The following is a 19185-nucleotide window of genomic DNA, read 5'->3' as shown; positions in this document are numbered from 1 at the left end:
ACCAATTCCACTGGCTATGTGATTTGTGTACAAAATTATAAGGTAAGATAAAATTGAAAGACTTATAATAAATAATGCTCAGAAATAATAATTTGGTAAATCTTGCTGCTTTAAAAAAGGTGTCCTTTTTAAAGTGGTAAGGGCAGTTTGGTAGAGTTCGATTTTCTCGGCAGTTTTACTCTTCCAGATCAAGGCCTTCCACCGTACTTTGATCCAAATACTTTGCTACTTTTAATGATGGTGTTAATATGAAGGTTACGATAGTGCTACGATAGCTGAAAATAAAGTTCAGCGACCGTTTACAATCATCTGTAAAACCACTCTTCAGAGATCACAGCGATGCGATGTATTCAAGAAGATAACACGTCATTGTCCTTACGGGAAATATTCTGTAGCGCGCGATTGTTACAATCGCGTCCATCATATGAAAACCTAGACTTTCTAAAGAAGGGTTAAGCAAAGGTCGACTTGTGGCAAGTCTAATGTAAACTTAAAAGTTCGATTGTGGCGTTGCTGGGTTTTTTCGTCTCACTTGAACAAATTAATAGACGTATCTGTCACGCCTATGTATGTGGTTTGCGACCACTAAGAGATAGAAACCAAAATACTTCACCAAAAAATATGGAACATAGCTTTATATTCTTTATTTCTCCTCAGTTTAAAAGCAATTCATTCCGAACTGAAAATATTTATGAAGACAAACGTAGAACGACTGAACATTCTCTCGTAACACAAAGAGATAATGATGAAATACTAGTGATCAATTTTGTGAAAAAATATCATTCAGGTATATCTCCGCCTTATTAAAGATACTGTCTTTGTTCTCTGAAAATTGATGATATTATTGATCTTTCACGGGGAGCTGGAAGATCTAGCGATAGCGGTTCGTAATAAAGGATAATCAATGCTAAGTGTGGGCTTTGTGGTAAAATTTATCTTGGATTTTGCAATTACAGGTTCTGTCCACGTTGTTTTGATCAATTAAAGTAACTTTAAAATCGAGTTACACTTCGAGTTTCATTGATGCCTAAGAACTACCTATGATTCCAGATTATACTGTAAACAACTTATGTAAAACTTTACTATTTAAAGATCTCCAGTGAAGTTTTTACCATAAACTTCACAGGGCGCTGTATGTTGGGTGCTCATCCACACACAGTTGGATAAAATCCTTTCGAAATCAATTAATCTTACACAAGGCATAATTTTAACTTAAAGATGTGCTTGTGAACTGTGTTGCTGAACCTACCTTTTATAATTTTTGCCAAGGGCAGCTCCAACAGGATCCCAACGAAGACGAGCAATGTTAGACACGCGAAGGAAAGAATCAAAAGATTGCAAGGTTTCCACTTCATGATAAGGAGCGATAAGCACTTCTCACCCTGCAAAAGACGTCTAGCTGTTAGGAACTACTGATACCTTCCAATATTAAAGTGTTTTTCATTATTTATTCTCGACAGTACGAATATCAACGCGCAACAAGCATTATTTACATATGCACAGCTGCAAATGTGTTTTTTCATTCCCAAGATTCAGCTTCGAGAGTACAAGTACGGCCCGGTTAATGCGAACAGCAGTGGACAATAAAAGTTTGGTCGCATAAACTTGGTGAGTTTTATGGTATTCAAAGGCTTAGAAAGGGCATCGTTACATTTTAGTTGTCGGTTGCTAAAAATTGAGACCTACACAGTCGTTTTTTTAATCCGTCCTCATTCGAATCCCATTCAGAGATGTCACGCATGCTATTCAAATTTGGACGAACGCAGCCATATAAACTTGGCTTGGATTAGCTCTGAATTCAGAATTTAAGCCATTTTTGTGGCTTATTTGCGTTAGAAAGCATATGAAAGAAGAATTATAAGCTTTCTAAAGGAAAAAGAAGATAAGTCAGCGGCTAAAATTTGTCCTGAATGTGAGCGCAACTAAAGATTTACGCCACAAGTAATATTTGAAAATTCATTCAAAATTGCACGAGCCTTTTTGTGCTTAGAGTAATTTAAATATTTAATTGCACTCGCATTCATACGACTACTCATTAATTACTTAACTGGAAAAAAAACGGACAAGTGCGCCTTAATTTACGCTGAAGTGCAAAATTCAGCGTTGCAGATGCTAATTACAAAACATAAATAAATTTTGTCCATTTCCTGAACTCTCTCTTGAATCCTCGACTAAGAGACGAATAGAGTTGATTGCGTGTTCAGTTGCAGTTTTCTTTTACAAATAAACAGCTTCTCATAGATCAGAAAAAACACTTTTCCTTTGCTTCTGATCGAAAATTTACTGGTAAGGTCAGTGATCTCGAGGTCGGCGTTATGCTTTTCTTGAAAATGCTTCCCAAAAGCAGATGAATTGTGCTGTTCGATGCCAGAGCCTAGCCAGTAAAAGATTATGACCGACGCCGTGCCCATTGAATTCTTTTCCAAGGTATTTAGGGTGTTTTGATGACTATAAACAACAAAAACGAGAAATGACTGAGACAAATGCGCGGCCTCGGTTTGCTTGTTAGCAGCTACGACCCCGGATGCTTTGATGAAAATGGTGGCAGGTGTACTCGATATATTGTGTATCACACAGATAACATTTAATACATTAAGCAACGCGTTATTAGGGACTTTAAGATACCGCACGGCTAGGCTGTAGTACGGCGGCAGATAGTGAAGATCGCTTCCAGTGCCGTCATGACGCGCGTACCAGTACGGCTTTCCCGCCGTGGCCTTGCTTTCTACTACGGGAAAGCGCCTGGTTTCACGTACTCTTCACTACGTGAGTATAAGCCTGCTGTTAACTTCTCATTTTAACGCTTTTTTTTTACTGTTTGAACAGCCTAGTTTGAAGATAAAGTTCTCAATCATAAAAATCAGTTCTAAGATCATTGTTTCTTTGTCATTTGTACAGAAAATTTAAACGATTTTAACACCTACCGCGAGATGATCAATTCTAATCTGAGCTATAATTGTTTATTACTGTTCAAAATGCATTTTATTATAATCGAAAGTTTTGCATTTTCGAGCTTATCACGTAATCGTTGTACGAACAACCTGTCCGTGTTGAAATCGAGTTTTTCTACATCAGAATTTATATTTTGTTTTGTGGTTGGAATTACAAGCGGTTGTATCAAGTTCTAAAAGGCAAATCTGAGTTCTGGGAGATGTAAGACGGAAACAGGAGAACGAAATCATTGTCATTAATCAAGCCTAATTCGTATGAAAGTAGAATTATCTCTGGTGTCCTTGAAAGAAGTTATTTTTGCAAAGACACGTAGAGACTGCACATACCGTTGCCGTACAGCAAAATCTTAATCGTTTGAGTTTGGCGGGTAAAACACCGTCGTCAGCCTAGTCCCTCACGGCCAAAGTAGCCGTAGTAGCACCTCGCCGTAACGTATCTTAAAGTCCCTATTGGCTCACTAAGAGTGGCTTTTGCACACGAAGATTGAGCATGTCGCCAATTTTTGGGCTGATGTAAACCTGATTTGGTGATCCCGATTGTCCAACTGAAGTCTTCCAGTTGCCTCCAGACAGCATCAGCTGACTGGCGATCTTTTGATTAACAATTAGATTATGAGCTCGAGATTTCTATCACGCATAGAAATAGAGAGCGAATAATCTAATTGTTTTAGTATAAATCTACTAGTCGTTCAGAACTTTATCGAAATCCTCCTCACAGACACTTAACTTCGAAAACGCCAAGAAGCTGCCGTCATTTTGTTAACAAGGACACACTGCTACGCTACCCACTATCTACCACAGAATAGATAGTGAGTAGGGCAGCCAATCAGAGAATGACATTCGTGATAGAACGCTAGTAGATTTATACTAAAGGGCAATATTGTTCTGACGGGTTTGTCCGCCTCCGTGACGATAGCGGCGCGCGGGCAGACATCAATGAATCGATAAAGGCAGCTATGGTTGCGTTGATAAGATTCGATGGGTATTTGAGCTAGACGCTGAACATTCGCTTTAGGTTCTCGCATTCATTTATGAACAGTTCCCAAGGTGACTGACGAAAGAAGGTACTTGATTTAACATGATTAAAGGAATGATTCTGTGATCCACAAGAAAATTTATTCCCTTTCGAGTCCACCTTCGAGGCTCGAAAAAATACGAAGTAACTGGCAAAATGGCCGAGCATATTATATGTTAAACCATCGAATAAGATGTTTATGTGATTTACGTGTTTTAAATTAGAGCGAAGCCCTACATCATGCCTTACAAAGAAAACACATTACAATCAGTAGCTTCACAGTAGAATCCCGCCTTACTGAGGGGGGTGAATAGGTTTTCGGATTGACTTAAAAAGTGCACGGATTGTGGATTTTGCGGTAAATCGAGCGGATACGCGGATTTTGAAAACACAGTGGATCGTGGATCACCTGTGAATTTTGGCGCGGATTCCAGATGGTGCCTGTCGTGATGTTCGCATCTTGGTTCTTAAACAAAATTTGGATCATAGATCTTTCTTCAGCCTTGGTCGGTATGTTAATGAGTACATCCAAATTATTTCCTTTTTCGAACGAAGCTAATTTAAACTCAGGTGTGAGACTGTTATTAGAATTGTACTGTGTTATAGTCATCAAGCATGTTGCCTTCTTTACTATTTGTACTCGCAAAACAATCTAAATTACTGTGAAGCTGGACTTTTCCCCCCGTTGGCAAGTAATCACCAGAACGTGTTCATCCAAGCAACACGGTGAAAAATTAAACTCTGAGAAACTCACTTGGCAATGAGCAGGTGGACTACACAGAAATCCCAACGGCTGTACTTGTGATGGCCAAGAACTCTTAAACAGCACTACACTTCAATCGTAGTTTGATATTCTTCCCCGATGCAAATTAGCTGTAAATCTGTGTGTGATGTTTAGTTACACAGCTGAACACAAACTGAAAACTTACAAATGAGTTCTTAATCAATTAAGGCGTCTCCCGGCAACTTGTTTTTCCATTAAATTGTAATAAATTTCTTATTTTTTTAAACAGGGTAGCCACGGTCAAGGAAAAGTCAGGGAAAATTAGATTTTATTCAAGGTCAGGGAAAAGTCAAGGAGTTTTGTATCAGGTCAGGGAATTTCTATATCCCTGTTGAAAGTCAGTGAAAAGTCAGGGAATTTTATCTTAAGGTTGCCGCAAATTATCTTTTGAGATGTTTTCGTATAGACAAGGCAATTTTGTTTTTACAATTATCTGAGCCATCCTTATTTTGTTGATTTATGGCCAGAATAATCATCCTGCACTGTCAGTGAAAACTGCTTTACAGTCATGAAAAGTCAGGGAGTTTTTTTGTTCCATTTGGTGGCAACCCTGTTAAAACCTTTTTTGTTTGTGTTACCCTACATGAAACAGGCTACAGCACTGGTCACTCTTTAGATAATCCTTAAGTTCTTGAATGCATCGTAGTGAAATGAAAGTTGAATTATGTTTTTTTTTTACATCTGAATCTTGAAAGGTTGAATTAGCGAACAGGACAATCATACATACATACATACATACATACATACATACATACATACATACATACATACATACATACATACATACATACATACATACATACATAAACTTTATTTAAGCTCGAATTCCAGAGTAGCTTGACCAGCTAATATTTCTTTTGTGAAAAAAGGATAATATAATGTTTGTTCAGGCCACCTTCCAACAGGTAAACAATCATTCTCGAGATTTCGGGATTGAAAACGCTTTGTTATGATTATTATTTTTACCGGCTTAATGCTTTTATATGATAATTTGAATTAAACCCCTAACGGCAACAAATCTAGGCGTGGCTCGAGCTTTATTTGATCCCTAAAGAATACAACAAAACAGACATGACAGCATCTTAAAAGATACCTAAACGGCTGACTGAAAATAATGGCGTGCCGTCCTGAACACGCCAGTGTAGGGAGCTTAAGCAAACCACGACGACGACGGCAACGAGAACGTCACGAAACAAAAGGTTTAATGAGCAAAACAATAGCTGTGCACGTGCGCTATAAATTTTGTACATTTCTTTGCCGTCCTCTGCAAAACAACAACGTGAAATGATCAAGTTCTGCGTCGTCTACGAAACGCGGACGACGACGACTAATTTTTCGCATTTCCATTTGGAACTATACGCCGTCGTTGCATATTTGACCTAAGCAAGTTTTTAGTGCCATTGGCGTACTGAACAGATCTAGACATTCGCGAATTTCGCTTGTAAAATATGAATTCATTTTTTACTAGGCGTTGTCCTCGGCGTCGTCGACGCCGTTGCTTAAGCTCCCTATTAAACGGAGACCAAAATTCGTGATTTACACCCCTAGGCGATACGACGATCGAGTTCCCCCGACCTTTTTACGGGAGTCCCCCGTGGGAGGTTTCCCCTCGTAGGTCCGCTTTAATGGTTAGGGATTCATGCTTCGGGAATGTTCATTTCTTCATTTATTGATGTTTTTTGGATGAAGTCTTATGTGGATGGCTTATTTAATCCTACTTTTGTGACGGTGAGGGTCATGATCAATAAACTAATGTGTTCCAAAACCGCCTCGACTTTCTTCGCTGTTTTTTTCCCTGCTGTTTCCATTTTCCTTTGCTCTCACTTGTTCCCCCTTTCCACGCCACGTAAGTTATAACACTAGGTAATAAAATGACTGGTTTAGGATAAAAAGGCTGTTGAAAGCGCTGGAGTGAACTATATGTCTTTTGAAGGAGGGAGTGGGTGATTTGGTACAGGCATTATTTTTTTTTAACCTTTTCATGCACTAGGCATTTTATTCAGTTCTCGGGATGCGTGTGTGCATCATACTTTTTTCTCCGTGTATATTTAATTCTTTTTCTCGTTTCACTGAAGGTGTATGAAATATTTTTCGGTAGTGTTCGTGTGTATGAATTTTTTGGTACAAGTATGCTGGCAGGGTATTTAAAAAAAAAAAATCTCCCTCCCCGCTAAAGGTGAAATGGTTCATCCCAAAGTGAAAATTAATTTTGCGACGACGGAGCATCCCTGACCTTTAATTTCCACATGGGAGCTCCTTCCCCCACGGGGGGAAAAACATCTACTAATCAGAATAATATGAGATCGAGCACCAATAGCAGAGCACCAACCGTTCCGGTAACCAACGTGCTACATGCAGCTCTAGTAGTATAGCAGTCTAAATTAGAACCACTATACTCCAGTAAATCTTTACACCTGGGCGCATTTTCCACGCATATGGCGATATTTACAACTGGTCAGATTGAGGACCAGTCACAAGACAGAGTTCTCCATGTACGTAGTCCCCTGAAACAAAAAACAAACAAATGATGGAACTGCTGAAATCCACCTTTTCTTTCTTATAAAACGCGTTAACGTCTAAACCGAGACCGGAACAAACTAAAAGCCGCTTCGATAGTTAACAGGGTAAAGTCTGCATACGAGCCAAGTGGCTCATTAGGCCGGCGCTTATCTCCGCTTTCTGTAGCATGCAGCGACTAGGAGTATTTGGACTCCCCCCGGATGGGATGCAAGTCCATCGCAGGGTTACCCGGCCAGCATTAAATTCGCCGGTACTCATTCATACACCTGGGTGGAGAGAGGCACTGTGAGAGCGCAGGCCCAAGTGTACAACACAATGTCTCCGGCCAGGGCTCGAATCCAGACCGCTCGATCCGGAGACGAGCGCGTTAACCATGAGGCCACCGCGCCTTCCACACTCGCGCTTCGCGCAGGTGGGCCATTTGTTAAGTAAAAGTAGCAGAAAAGTTGTTTATGTACATACATACATACATACATACATTTTATTTGTTCTCAAATTAAAATTACAATTGTAACATGCCCGCGGATAGCTGAGCTAATCTAGGCGGGTCATGTTAGGACGAGTTATTAATATACAACTAGGTACTACTAAATACAACTGAGGGTAACAAGAGAACTAAAGAGACTAGAATTGACAACGATGACTAAAGACAACTAATAAACTAACGATATTACAAATAATAATTAACAACAGTTACGACGAGAGACTACAGATACACTAAAGCGAAATTATTGAGTATTTATGAATACATACTAGGAGGAAAATAAATTCAGCTTTACTTTTTGAACGATTTCTGTAAGATCAATATAACAGTCTTCTGAAGCTAGAATTTCAAAAAGTATTTGTTTTATTTTCCTCTTAAAGACATTTTTTGGAAGCTTTCTTAAATATATAGGCATTTCATGTACGTATGTGCAGTACAGATAATCAGTCACCTAGATAACCAAAGTAATTTCAGATGGTTTCAGTATTTTTCGGCCGCATATGGCGGCTCCATTCTGGGCACATGGCGTTAATTCCAGGAATGGCTCCGGACACTTTTCTCTAAACAAGAAAAAAAGAAAAAGTCAATTTTAAAAGCCAAAATCAAACCCGAGTCATTTGGGTCATAAGCAAGTCTCATGATCAGTACAACACCAGGGAGCTGCCGAGCTGCCGGAAAGTGATTATTTTAGGAATATATCGTGTTACTATTACGAATATTAAGAACTAACCGAGTAGGCTAACCGGAGCGCTCTGTAGGATAACCGGAACGCTAGCGCTAGTTAGGCTGACCAGAGTGGATAGTATGCTAACCTGAGTTTAAAGTCTTTAAAGTAGGCTAACCTGAGTGAAAGGTAGACTAACCGGGATGCTATAGATAGCTAACCATACTCGTTCCCAGTGCATTCGGAGGTCGGAGCCACTCCACTCCACTCTATATTCTGGGCTCTGTAAATTTGTGCGAACATTTCGACAAACATCTGAACCTGGGAAAGAGCACAGGCCTAAAACTTGTAGGAGTGTGTTCTATATTTATCCTCTGTGAGATCGAATTTTCTTGACTTCATCCACAGAATAATTTTTGATTTATTATTTTTTTATTGCGTGACAGTGAAAACTATCTATAAGGTAAAGTCTGCATATGAACCCAGTGGCCCATCAAGCCGGCGCGTACTTCCGGTTTCAGTAGCATGGGTGGGATGCTAGTCCATTACAGGGTTACCCCCAGCATTAAATTCGCCGGTACCCAGTTATACACCTGAGTGATGAGAGACACTGTGAGAGTAAAGTGTCTTGCCTAAGAAGACAACTAACGTAGTAATCTCGACTAACCATGACGCACCTCGTCTCCCATAAAACCTAAAAAATTGTATTCTAAAACCAAGGAAAATATAGACAAAGCGCTGAAAGGCTATTTTTACCACTAGTGACTGAAATTATGAAAAATAAATAAAGAAATAAAGAAAGAAATAAATAAATAGATAAAAACAAGGCGCCGTCGAATTCAACACAACTGTAACAAAAGATCAGGAACGGTACCATGCCAAGAATCCCTGGACACAGTCCAAGAATCCCTCGAAGAATCAGGGAAACACGCACTTTCGAAAGTGTGCGACTCCGGAGACGGATGGTTGAAATTCATGACATTCACCCTAAAACTAAACATTTCACTGCTTTAATTTAGCGTGCTTTTGATCTTGGCAAGATTAAATTTGGATATTTTAATTTCTTCCGACGGGTACATTATTTTTGCTTGTCACCCATCTTGTCACGTAATTTTAATATTACGTAACGTGAAAACAAGTCACAGCATGCAAATTAATTTCTTTGTTGACAACGCTGATTCAAAACGGTATGCAGCAACCCTCGAGATACTTCAGGTACTTCGGTCGCACCATTGGCTTCAACTGCCTTTTAGTTTTCTCTCTTTTATTCGTTTAATGACTAAAGCCTCCCTATCGTCCGTCACGACAAAATGGTCTAGAATTCGACGTGGATGTATTGCACAGAGGACAAAACAGTCCGAATATTGTAACAACAACAATGGACACCTACAAGAATCCGACGGAGGTCGAAATGAATAAACTCGTTCTTCCAACGCACACAAACGAGCGGCAAGAAAACTGCCTCGGTGGTGGACAGCTGCTGAAATGGATGGACGCCGCCGCGTGTCTGTCGGCCGAGAAACACGCTGGAACCTCGTGTGTGACGGCCTCCATGGACGAACTCTATTTTGAACAACTGATCTATGTCGGCCAAGTTGTTAATCTCACAGCGCGGGTCAATCGCGCGTTCAACACAAGCATGGAAGTTGGAGTGAAGGTACAAGTGGAAGATTTACTCCGTGGCGAGGTTCAAAAAGTTTGCGAAGCTTTCTTCACTTTCGTAGCCTTGGATAAGGACAACCGAAAACAGCAGTTGACCCCTGTTGTCCCTTTTACGGAGGAAGAAAAATCACAATACGCGCTCGCTAACGAGAGAAGAAGAATGCGGATTCAGTATCCAGTGAACCTGAAAGAGCTTGCAAAGAAGCAGGATAACAATGGAGGCAATGAAATGTGCACGGTAACGGAGAATCATCAAACACAGACAGCTGGTGGAGAGATTGCTGCCGTCAAGACTTCCCTGGAAAGCGTTGAGCTGGTCCTACCTCCGCACGCTAACCACCATAAGACAGCATTCGGTGGTCAAGTCATGGCTTGGATGGAGGCTGCCTGCACAATCACGGCTACCCGCCTGTGCCGGTCACACCCACAGCTGCAAGCTGTCGACGAGGTCAAGTTTCGCGGACCCATCAAGGTGGGGGATCGGGTGATCATCAAGACGAGGGTGAACAATACGTATGACGTACACATGGAGGTGGGATGCCGTGTGGAGGCGTATTCCATCGGCGGTGAAGTGCGACACGTCAATAGTGCCTTCTTGATCTTTGTAGCTCCGAGGCGTGATGATGGGAGAGGAGGCCTGAAGATGTTGCCACAGTTGCAGATGGAGACCGCCGAAGAAAAACGACGCGCCGTGGAGGCTATGGCAAGGAAACGCCTGCGTTTTGAGAGGGAGCAGATCCGTAGATCTGTCGGGCCTGTGATCGCCATACCTTGGAGTCCACGCATTAGTCAGTTGCTGAACTACAATAACATAGAAGCGTTGGTGAAGCTATACCAGCTAACGAAATGGGAAGATGTACAATCTTCTTCTGGTGTCACGCTATCCAAGTGTGACATTGACAATTACCTCTGTGTGAAGGTCAATTATTCTATCCAGGTCCGTCCTGAAGTTGTTTTCACGTTGCTTAGCGACGAACTTGCTCGTAAAGAATGGGATCCTCTTCTGATGAAAGTGGAAGTGGTAGAAAAGGTTGATGATGGCGATGTGATTCTCCACATGGTTCTAAAGAGCATGATGCCTAACGCTACGCAACCAGATGACGTGGTGTTGCTGGTGTCACGCAGGGTTCCTTGTGACGGACGAGACCACTACACCATTGCCTACCGATCGGTCAAAGTAACAACCCTACCCCCTTCCCCAGAGTACAATCGTAAAGAACACCTGTGCTCTGGGATGCTCATCAAGGAAACTGATGGGGAGGAGGGTACGTCGACCATCACTTACATCAATCAGACAACACGTGAATTGGAGTCATACGTTATGGGTGATTTGATGGGAGTCACGGACTTTTACGTCAAGCGATTCAAGGAACTTGAGTCATTTCTCTTGCAGAGGTTGTCGAGAGCTTCGGGCACTTGATGCCTCTCTCCGTCTACTGATCCATTCCAGAGGCAAAGCTGAAACTCGGCCAAGTCACTCAGAGCTGAATGATTTTTGCTTAATATTTGCAAACATGAATTGGCTTTTCTCGATTGAATTTGTCGGTTGAACTGTAGTCCGCCTCACCTTTTTTTGAAATCAAATGGGGAAAATACTAGCGGCATCTCATACAATTCACAAGAAAGTTGTTTACAAATCATTTTGACAGCTCCATTTTGATAGCTCCGGAAACGGCGATTTGCCACTAACTGACAGTTTCTCTTGAGACCTTAAAATTGTCAAAAAGCTATTTTTATAGAGCCTCTTTCATTATATTTTGCACATTATTGAGAACTGAATGAAATCCAGGTTTTGGACTGGAAAAAATTTGTTTGAATTCTTTGATGTAAAAGTGTAGGAAATACTGAAAGCAACTATTCTTAATGTTTAAAACCGTAAAAATAAGGAAAATCAACTTAAATAAAGATGTTTAATGAACGAAGTAACCTAGTATCATTGGAGATTCTCTCCTACGCAAAGGCTTCCAAGGGGAGGGGAGAGAGATCAAAAGAGAGAAAAGGGGCCTTCAGGAGTGATGGGGAATATATAAATGAGGCACTATCTAGCTTCTCGTTTCTTCCCTTTGGATTTTTTCTCTCCTAATCTCCTCACGACAACATTTGAGAATCGTCTGTTCATTATTTCATATGAGGTAAACAATAATACTTTTCTTGTCGGCTAAAGAAGTTTGTTGTTTGACTCTTGAGAACAATGTTTTTGGTTGCATGTATTCAATACAATATATATTCGAAAAACGCGTACGAAACTTTCCAGTCCTCTCTACAACGGCCCCGGGATTTTTTTTCCTAAGCGTGCGCTGATCAGTGATTGGTTCTACAGGGGTTCTACATTAACCACGCTACACCGTGATTGGCTTAAACTCGCGCCACTTTTTCATCCAATCAGAAATAAAACCAAAACCCATGGTGGCTCATTCGCACTCGTTTTCCCGCGCTTTGCGTCACCTACATGTGATTACTTCGAGTTTTGATTGGTTCACTGGATTGTCTGTGTCCTTTGTGATTGGCTAGAGTGATTGCAGTGGTTTTGGTTTTACGACACTCAATAGAGCGGTTTTCAATTGAGTGTCGCAAAACCAAAACCAAACCAGTTACTTACCAATTAGACTACTCAGCCAATCTAAAACCGTGGTAAAACCAAAACCAAAACCAAAGTAAATGTCTAATTACTTTCGACACTCAAATGAAAACCGCTCTGTTGAAAAATCACTCTAAACAACGGCTACCTCCGTTGGAAACTACACCGAATCGATTCCCCTTCGATGTTTAGTTCTCCTAACATCCCTTAACGGGTAAGGTTGTCAGGACCACATTCGCCAATTTCCAGATGAGTAAGATCCTCGGTTTCATACACCATATTCCGTAGCCAAACTAAATACTAGTCATGCAACCATTCCGAGTGGTATACCATGGAACATCCCACGAGTCACTTGAATCACATTTATCACGCGTGAATCACATTGTTATTACGCCTTAATTAACACCTTCATCACGCCTTTAGATCACACCGCCGTGGCTTTATCACTTCTTGAATCAAACCTTTCTATTAATATCACTTCTTGATTCAAACCTTTCTATTACCTTTCAAGACCTTGACACGAAGCCAAGGGCGCTTCCCATTCGGAACGAGAACAAATGGTTCGGAACTTTCTTGGCGAAGTTTTCCCGAAAACGTTGTTAATTTCCGAAATGGAAACCACCCAATAACCTGCGAGACAGAGGTTGCCTTCTCTTTCTGCTCGGCGAGAGTAAGATAAGGGAATCTCTCTCTTACAGGGTAACCAGCTAACCGAAAAGTCAAGAAATTCCATTTGCAGCATTAAATGGAACCGAAGTTTTCGGGAGAATTTTTCTCGAAAACCCAATGTGGCTATACCTCGCGCGCTAGTCCACTTTTTGGGGAACTTTGGAAGTAATTCCTAGTCTGTTACAGTCAACTAGAAAATGTTTTTCCTTTCGCCACTGAAGTGAAGGATTCCGGAAACTGAAACCGGAAGTTTTGGTCGAGCGGAAAGCATCCAAGTGGATGTTGTATTGAATAGAGCGTGGGAAAGAAACCCTAACAAGTACAGCGATACAGTAAGAATCATAAGTTTGTGATTTGTTCGCGAGCAAATGCATTAATCTTCACGTTGGTTTTGCTGTCTTGTTGTTTTACGACTTCAAGTCCTTTTCATAACAATCAAATAACACAGAAGATCTAATATTATTTAACATCAATATAACTTCAACTGTTGACAATATTTTAAGGTGACCTACGATGATTTACAACTAAGGATGACCGTACCTACATACTTACAAGACTTATCTAAATCAAAATAAACTGAAAAATAGACTTTTGTACACCCAGTCTTACCAGACATGTAAAGAGTTGGAGGCGCCAACAAAAGCAACTTTTTACAAAACGTTCTTAACGAACACTGTCGTTGAAATGTCATACTTTAAAACAGATTTTTGAACAGTGGAATTTAAGATTCGCTTTTCTATTCTATAGAGCGTAAAACGCATTGTACATGGTGGCTAACCCTCCTGTGTGACCATTCAAAGAAAAGCTATTGACTGTGCAGTGCTTTCATGTTGTCTTGTTGATTTTTCAATGTTTGAACAGTTTATGTAGTTTGTATTTCGGTATTTTGTGAATGTCATAACTTAAAAGTTGTTTTGATAACGTAGAAATTTTCTTGAAATCCAAAAAAAAAAAAAAAAACAGAAAAAAAGGTGTGACTAAGATCTGTTTCACTGCAAAGATGGTCAGAAGAGATAAAAATAAAAATAATGAGTTTTTCTGATGCTTACAAAATGAAAAACAACCAAGGAAGATCACTAACACACTAAATCTGTGAGACTTCACAAATTTTCCTTATCCCTGCAGTTGTTTCAAACTACTAGTAAAGCTTTACAGTTGAGACTTTGACTAAGCGAAGGAAAAGCACTTGAGAGAAGGGCAATTTAAAACACCTAAATACATGTACACCTCAATAATATTAAGGTAAAGATATAAAAAGCTATACATCTACTTCAGCTAAAAAGTCAAGTCTATTTTAACAAACTATATAGAATAACTGCATTCCCTTCTGGATCTTTCACTTGCCAATGTCCCTCACCAATGTTTCGAACTCCGCCTGGAATTTCCGAACACATTTTGTTCACATCATTCATCATAAAGCAAAGAGCAGCGTTTTTCACTGGCTGAGATTTAAGAGATGGGTACGAAATTAGTTGGAGTTCCAGTTTGTCTGAGAGAGGAAACTTGCGGTAGCTAAGGCCTTCTTCTATCTTGTTATAGGCCAGTGGTGTTTTACCAGTGATCAAGGAGTAAAATCTCTCTACTTCATCCATGTCTTTGTTCACAAAAAGTAGAATGCGAACTCCAGGACAAGGTGATAATTTCTTGACCGCAAACAGAGGACCATCGTTATTTGCAGCTTTGAAATACACCTCGTCCCCATCTGAGATAGCTGGCGGCATGTTGACCTTCTCCCAATCTCTAGAGTTTCCCTTGACTACATTCAAACAGCTTTCAGAATTCTTCTGCGCTCGCTGTGTAAACATCAACATAACACCCAGTGCTGGGGATGTAAGACTTCCGTTATCCATGCGTCTGGTCTTGGAAGCCGGAGAATTTGTTGGGCTTGCTCCATTGGTAAATTTGTGCTCTGGTTCTCTGACGCACAGAAATGGGAAAATGGACTGCTGAGATATCAGCAGAGAAGAAAGGGTTTCCTTGAGTGATGCACCTTCACCAGCGGGAGTGGCTATCTCTATATAGCAGGGTGGAGGAACTGTTAGACATACAGCTAAAAAAAAAAAAAAAAAGATCAGTTACCCACTACAATCATCTGAAAATAAAACAATATTGGAAATGACTTACCTTTACTTAAGTGTAAATGTTTAAATGCAAAGGTCAAAAAAAATGTAACTGCAATAGGTTTGGATATCAGATCATAAAAGTCTGTGTTAATTATTAACACAGACTTTTATGATTTATTTCCCCACTTAATTCATAGTTTTAGTTTCAATGGAAGAGATGGTGTAAATCAAACACTCAAGAATGTGTTACAATGTATTTCCCAACACTTTAGAATTTCATCAGAAATATGTTCCTGCACATCATATTGTCAACTCTCTTTTGGTTTAGAAGTGTGATGAGGCACAATATCTTGTGTTTGATATATCACACCATGAATGTGTGTCTCTAGTCTCACCCATCTACTCTAAGCCTGCATTTTATGCAGTTATTTTGTGAAAAATACTTGAAAAGCATACCTTGAATCTCAGTGAGCTTAAGATGGGAGATTTCCTCTATTTTGCCCTCCAGAAAGCATTTACCAAGAGCTTCATAACCAGCAGAGCTTGAAAACTTCATTAGAAGCTGAAGGCCACTGAAGCGAAGAGGTTCAAGTTTGGTATCACCACTCTTCTTTGATAGAGCTTCTATTACCCTCCTAATGACTGCTTCATCAAGACTGGAGACACTTGAACTAGAAGTGCTTTCAAAGCTTAATAAAGCTACAAGGTCATCTTGACGAGAGTAACTGTGCCAAGCTTTACCCACTTCAGAACCCCATTTACTGTGGACCTGCCAACAAACCAACACATTACACTAAACCTCTCAAAAGTAACCACCCTCTTACAGTCAGTCAGTGTCCCAAATTCCATGCAATCCCAGGGAGCAATCTTGTACTGCTATATCGTTTTCAATCTCAAATCAACTGCCAGTGAAAATAAAGTTTTCCTAGCTGAAGCCAGCTAAAGGAAAGAAGGTGAAGTGAATGGTAAATGTGAGATTTTGCGAGGCAGCGAGGCTAGCATTTTTCTTTGCAAGACCAAGACTTCAAAGTGTTTTTAATATGACTGCCAGACGTTCAGACAGTGACTGTAAGACCTTTAGACATCATTTATCAAAACAAACAATCAAGTTTGAGACTTTCTTGGCCTTACAAAAAACAGAAACTCTGAGTCAACCTTGAGGAAATATTCATTTGAGACTACTAGATGCACATAACTGCTAAAACAACAAGAATGCCAGACCTGTGAAATTATTTGACGGAAATTTTGCAAGACCCAGACTATTTGAAGGACTATCCACCACCCCTGAAGGAGTGTGTAGCTTAGCTTCAGGGAAGAATCAGTGTCAGACTGTGTGTTTATTGCAATCAGGATAAGGCACTAATGTTTTGCACTGAACATGCAAGCACATACATACACATATCTACTTTATTTATGCTCGAAATTCACAGAGTAGCTGTAGAGCTAATATCTTCGAGAACATAAGTTACAAAAAGAAAAAAATAATAATAATAAAATAAATAAATAAATATATAAATAAAATAAAATATGCTATATTACAACGCTAGCTCTCTTTGTAGCCATAGATGCGGTTTCTATATTTGCAGCTTCTTTTTAGAGCGTGTATACTGTGAATTACTTTAAACAGTGATCCTAAAATTCATTTTTAAGAAATAGCTTATCTTACGTGGTCATGACCCAAATCACAATACTTACATGCTAACAACAAGTCTGTAAACTGTTAGTAGTAATTGCTATTGGTCCCATAATAATTAATAAAAATGTAAGTACGCCAGAAGGCAACAGTTAAGGATTAAGTTAACAAGACAACATAAATCAGGACCTGGAATTTTAAGGACACTTTAAACTACTGTACAGTTCTAGAACTGTGAATATTTGTACCATAATATAGCATGCAAGTTTCCTTTTTTGACAAAAATTAACTCTGCCACCTAATCAACCTTGTTTTATATATGAAAACCAACCACTTCATTTAACCTGGGCAGTAAACACTTAATATACATGATCAAATTTCGCATGTTCTCTTGCATTAACACTGACAACTGTATTTCCTTGTATGTTTATTGCATCTCTTTTATTTTAATTCACCTGTTCCATCACACTCTAGATACAAAAGAACACAAGTCATACGAAACAGCAAAATGGGCTTAAAATACACAAAGGATGAAAATTGCACTTTCTGTCAAATTTACACTAACACTTATCGAGAGAAAGTTTCCCATATCAGCATGACTTGGTTTTGTTTTTGAGTTTTGTGTTAAATACACATTTTAAGTTTTACTCTGTACTTGTTAAAACTTAATGTATGTTCAGCCTGGTCCACACTTTCCTTAAAATCAAAAGTAATTTTCCAAACACCTGCACATAAACTGTAAGTTTAAAATGTTCTGATTATATAAGATGATAAACAATATTTTAAATAACAGAGCAAACTGTCAAACCTTGAAAACAATTACAACTTATACAGTATTGACAGTATTAGTGTATGTATGATCAGGACAATTTCAACCATGAATAAAAAAGTTCCTTTCATAAATTTGAAATAAACTCAAATACAAAAAGAGATGTGTGATATTTTCTTGAAATACTGCATGTCACAAAGGCAGAGCCCTCTACATATTCATTAATCAAAATATCACAAACTGTCAATCACAGATAATGCAATTTCTAACAAATGTCATGTCAATTTTAATGCGATAAAACAATGGCAATAACAAAGCCTACAAATGCGTCCCTTTCAATGTTGGCGTCCGCCAATCGCTGAAGAAACAAGACAAGCAAATTGACAGCAAATGAGATCATTTTAGGGTAAACGGACAAACATGTCAATTTTCTACGACGATAACAGATTCAGAGACGTCCATTTCCTCTGGGAAATGACAGAAACAAACCCCGCGCTGCGACCATACTCGTTTTAACCGAAGACTTTGCTTTTATCCTTACGGAAAAACACCGGAAATATCCCGCTAAAAACACACTGAGGGGTTAATGTTTTCAACAAAAACAAGTTGAAGTACGGTAGTTCACAAAAAAAGAAACTGCAGGTAGATCGAGGTCAATCACTGCGACTGTTTTTCGACAATCTTAAATACAGCCTTTAGACAGCATTTTGGACATGATCGCGCTTGTCAATTTCGGGAGAAGTTTCTTCTCCAGCGCTGCAAAGAAATGTTCAGTCGACAAAGAATTGAACCAATTCACTTTTAACTTCTTTATCTCTTTTGTCCGAAAACTGTTAAACGTAAGCTGTGCTTATCCTTCAGCGCTGACAACTGTGAAATCAAATCTCTCGGGGCATGCTTTAATAATCAACAGACAACCTTTGCACAATGTCTCGCCTCAGCTAATACACTTTATCACAAAAATAAAGACAACACAAAAGAACTTTTACCTTTTTCCGTCTCTGGGACACTTCTGAGGCAGGATGGTAGTGATATGGCGGTTCCAAATGCGGAGAAAATATCTTCCGAACCAAATATCGTGTTGGGATTTCCGAATCTTTTTCAAGTTGGATAAGTCGAGTTGTAGCAGCGTCGGTTTCATCTTGATCGATATTATCTTCATCCAAGAAGGCGAGATCATATTCTTCGTCTTTCACAGCAGCCATTGATTACACGAACGTTATTTTCCGTTACACTCGTTGACAAAGAGACCGTGGAAATAAACGTAAACCAGATAGCGTGCCTTGAAAATCGTAAGCCTCTATCAAAACGCTCCCCCTCGGGCAATGTTTTCTAAACAAATAGCGCGCAAGAGACTGGAGCTCGGAATATATTATTTGTTGGCGAGAGATTG

At 39.6% G+C, this 19185-nt stretch overlaps 3 protein-coding genes across 4 annotated transcripts in view; 1 reads left to right on the top strand and 2 right to left on the bottom strand.

Moving 5' to 3' along the window:
* The window catches only part of LOC110050688 (carbohydrate sulfotransferase 11-like), a 7168-nt gene extending 2254 nt beyond the window's left edge, over window positions 1-4914 (bottom strand). Inside the window, exons 1-2 of one of the 2 annotated variants that reach the window (XM_020756606.2) lie at window positions 4721-4914; window positions 1250-1382 (exon numbers count right to left, since the gene is read on the bottom strand). In XM_020756606.2, coding sequence (XP_020612265.1) covers window positions 1250-1355 — 106 coding nt within the window. In that variant the 5' untranslated portion in view covers window positions 1356-1382; window positions 4721-4914. Of the gene's footprint in view, window positions 1-1249; window positions 1851-4720 lie in introns of those variants that run through there. The other variant, XM_089275493.1, reaches the window with a different exon arrangement.
* Window positions 4915-9536: 4622 nt separating this feature from the next.
* Window positions 9537-12002, top strand: LOC110050680 (acyl-coenzyme A thioesterase 11-like). The gene has a single exon (XM_020756599.2). The coding sequence runs from the start codon at window positions 9797-9799 to the stop codon at window positions 11498-11500; it is 1704 nt and encodes a 567-aa protein (XP_020612258.1). The 5' UTR covers window positions 9537-9796; the 3' UTR covers window positions 11501-12002.
* A 1710-nt stretch (window positions 12003-13712) lies between these two features.
* LOC110050703 (uncharacterized) lies at window positions 13713-19126 on the bottom strand. Its single transcript, XM_089275375.1, has 3 exons — window positions 18782-19126; window positions 15847-16159; window positions 13713-15377 (listed from the first exon to the last, which is right to left on the bottom strand). The coding sequence occupies exons 1-3, from the start codon at window positions 18995-18997 to the stop codon at window positions 14617-14619; spliced, it is 1290 nt and encodes a 429-aa protein (XP_089131501.1). The 5' UTR covers window positions 18998-19126; the 3' UTR covers window positions 13713-14616.
* Window positions 19127-19185: the final 59 nt, after the last annotated feature.

This window comes from Orbicella faveolata, unplaced genomic scaffold (assembly GCF_042242905.1).
Source record: "Orbicella faveolata isolate gen_17 unplaced genomic scaffold, um_ofav_v1 contig_36, whole genome shotgun sequence".
NCBI lineage: Eukaryota > Metazoa > Cnidaria > Anthozoa > Scleractinia > Merulinidae > Orbicella > Orbicella faveolata.
This window is presented reverse-complemented; position numbering and strand designations above follow the sequence as displayed.

What these genes read in the sequence shown, in the direction of transcription:
- LOC110050680 (XM_020756599.2), top strand. Translation starts at nt 9,797, where the DNA reads ATGGACACCTACAAGAATCCGACGGAGGTCGAAATGAATAAACTCGTT.
- LOC110050703 (XM_089275375.1), bottom strand. Translation starts at nt 18,997, where the DNA reads ATGGCTGCTGTGAAAGACGAAGAATATGATCTCGCCTTCTTGGATGAA. An exon ending in TGTCCCAGAGACGGAAAAAG is followed by an intron (nt 16,160 to 18,781) that starts GTAAAAGTTCTT and finishes GTTTGTTGGCAG; the next exon opens with GTCCACAGTAAATGGGGTTC. An exon ending in TAAGCTCACTGAGATTCAAG is followed by an intron (nt 15,378 to 15,846) that starts GTATGCTTTTCA and finishes TTTTTTTTTTAG; the next exon opens with CTGTATGTCTAACAGTTCCT.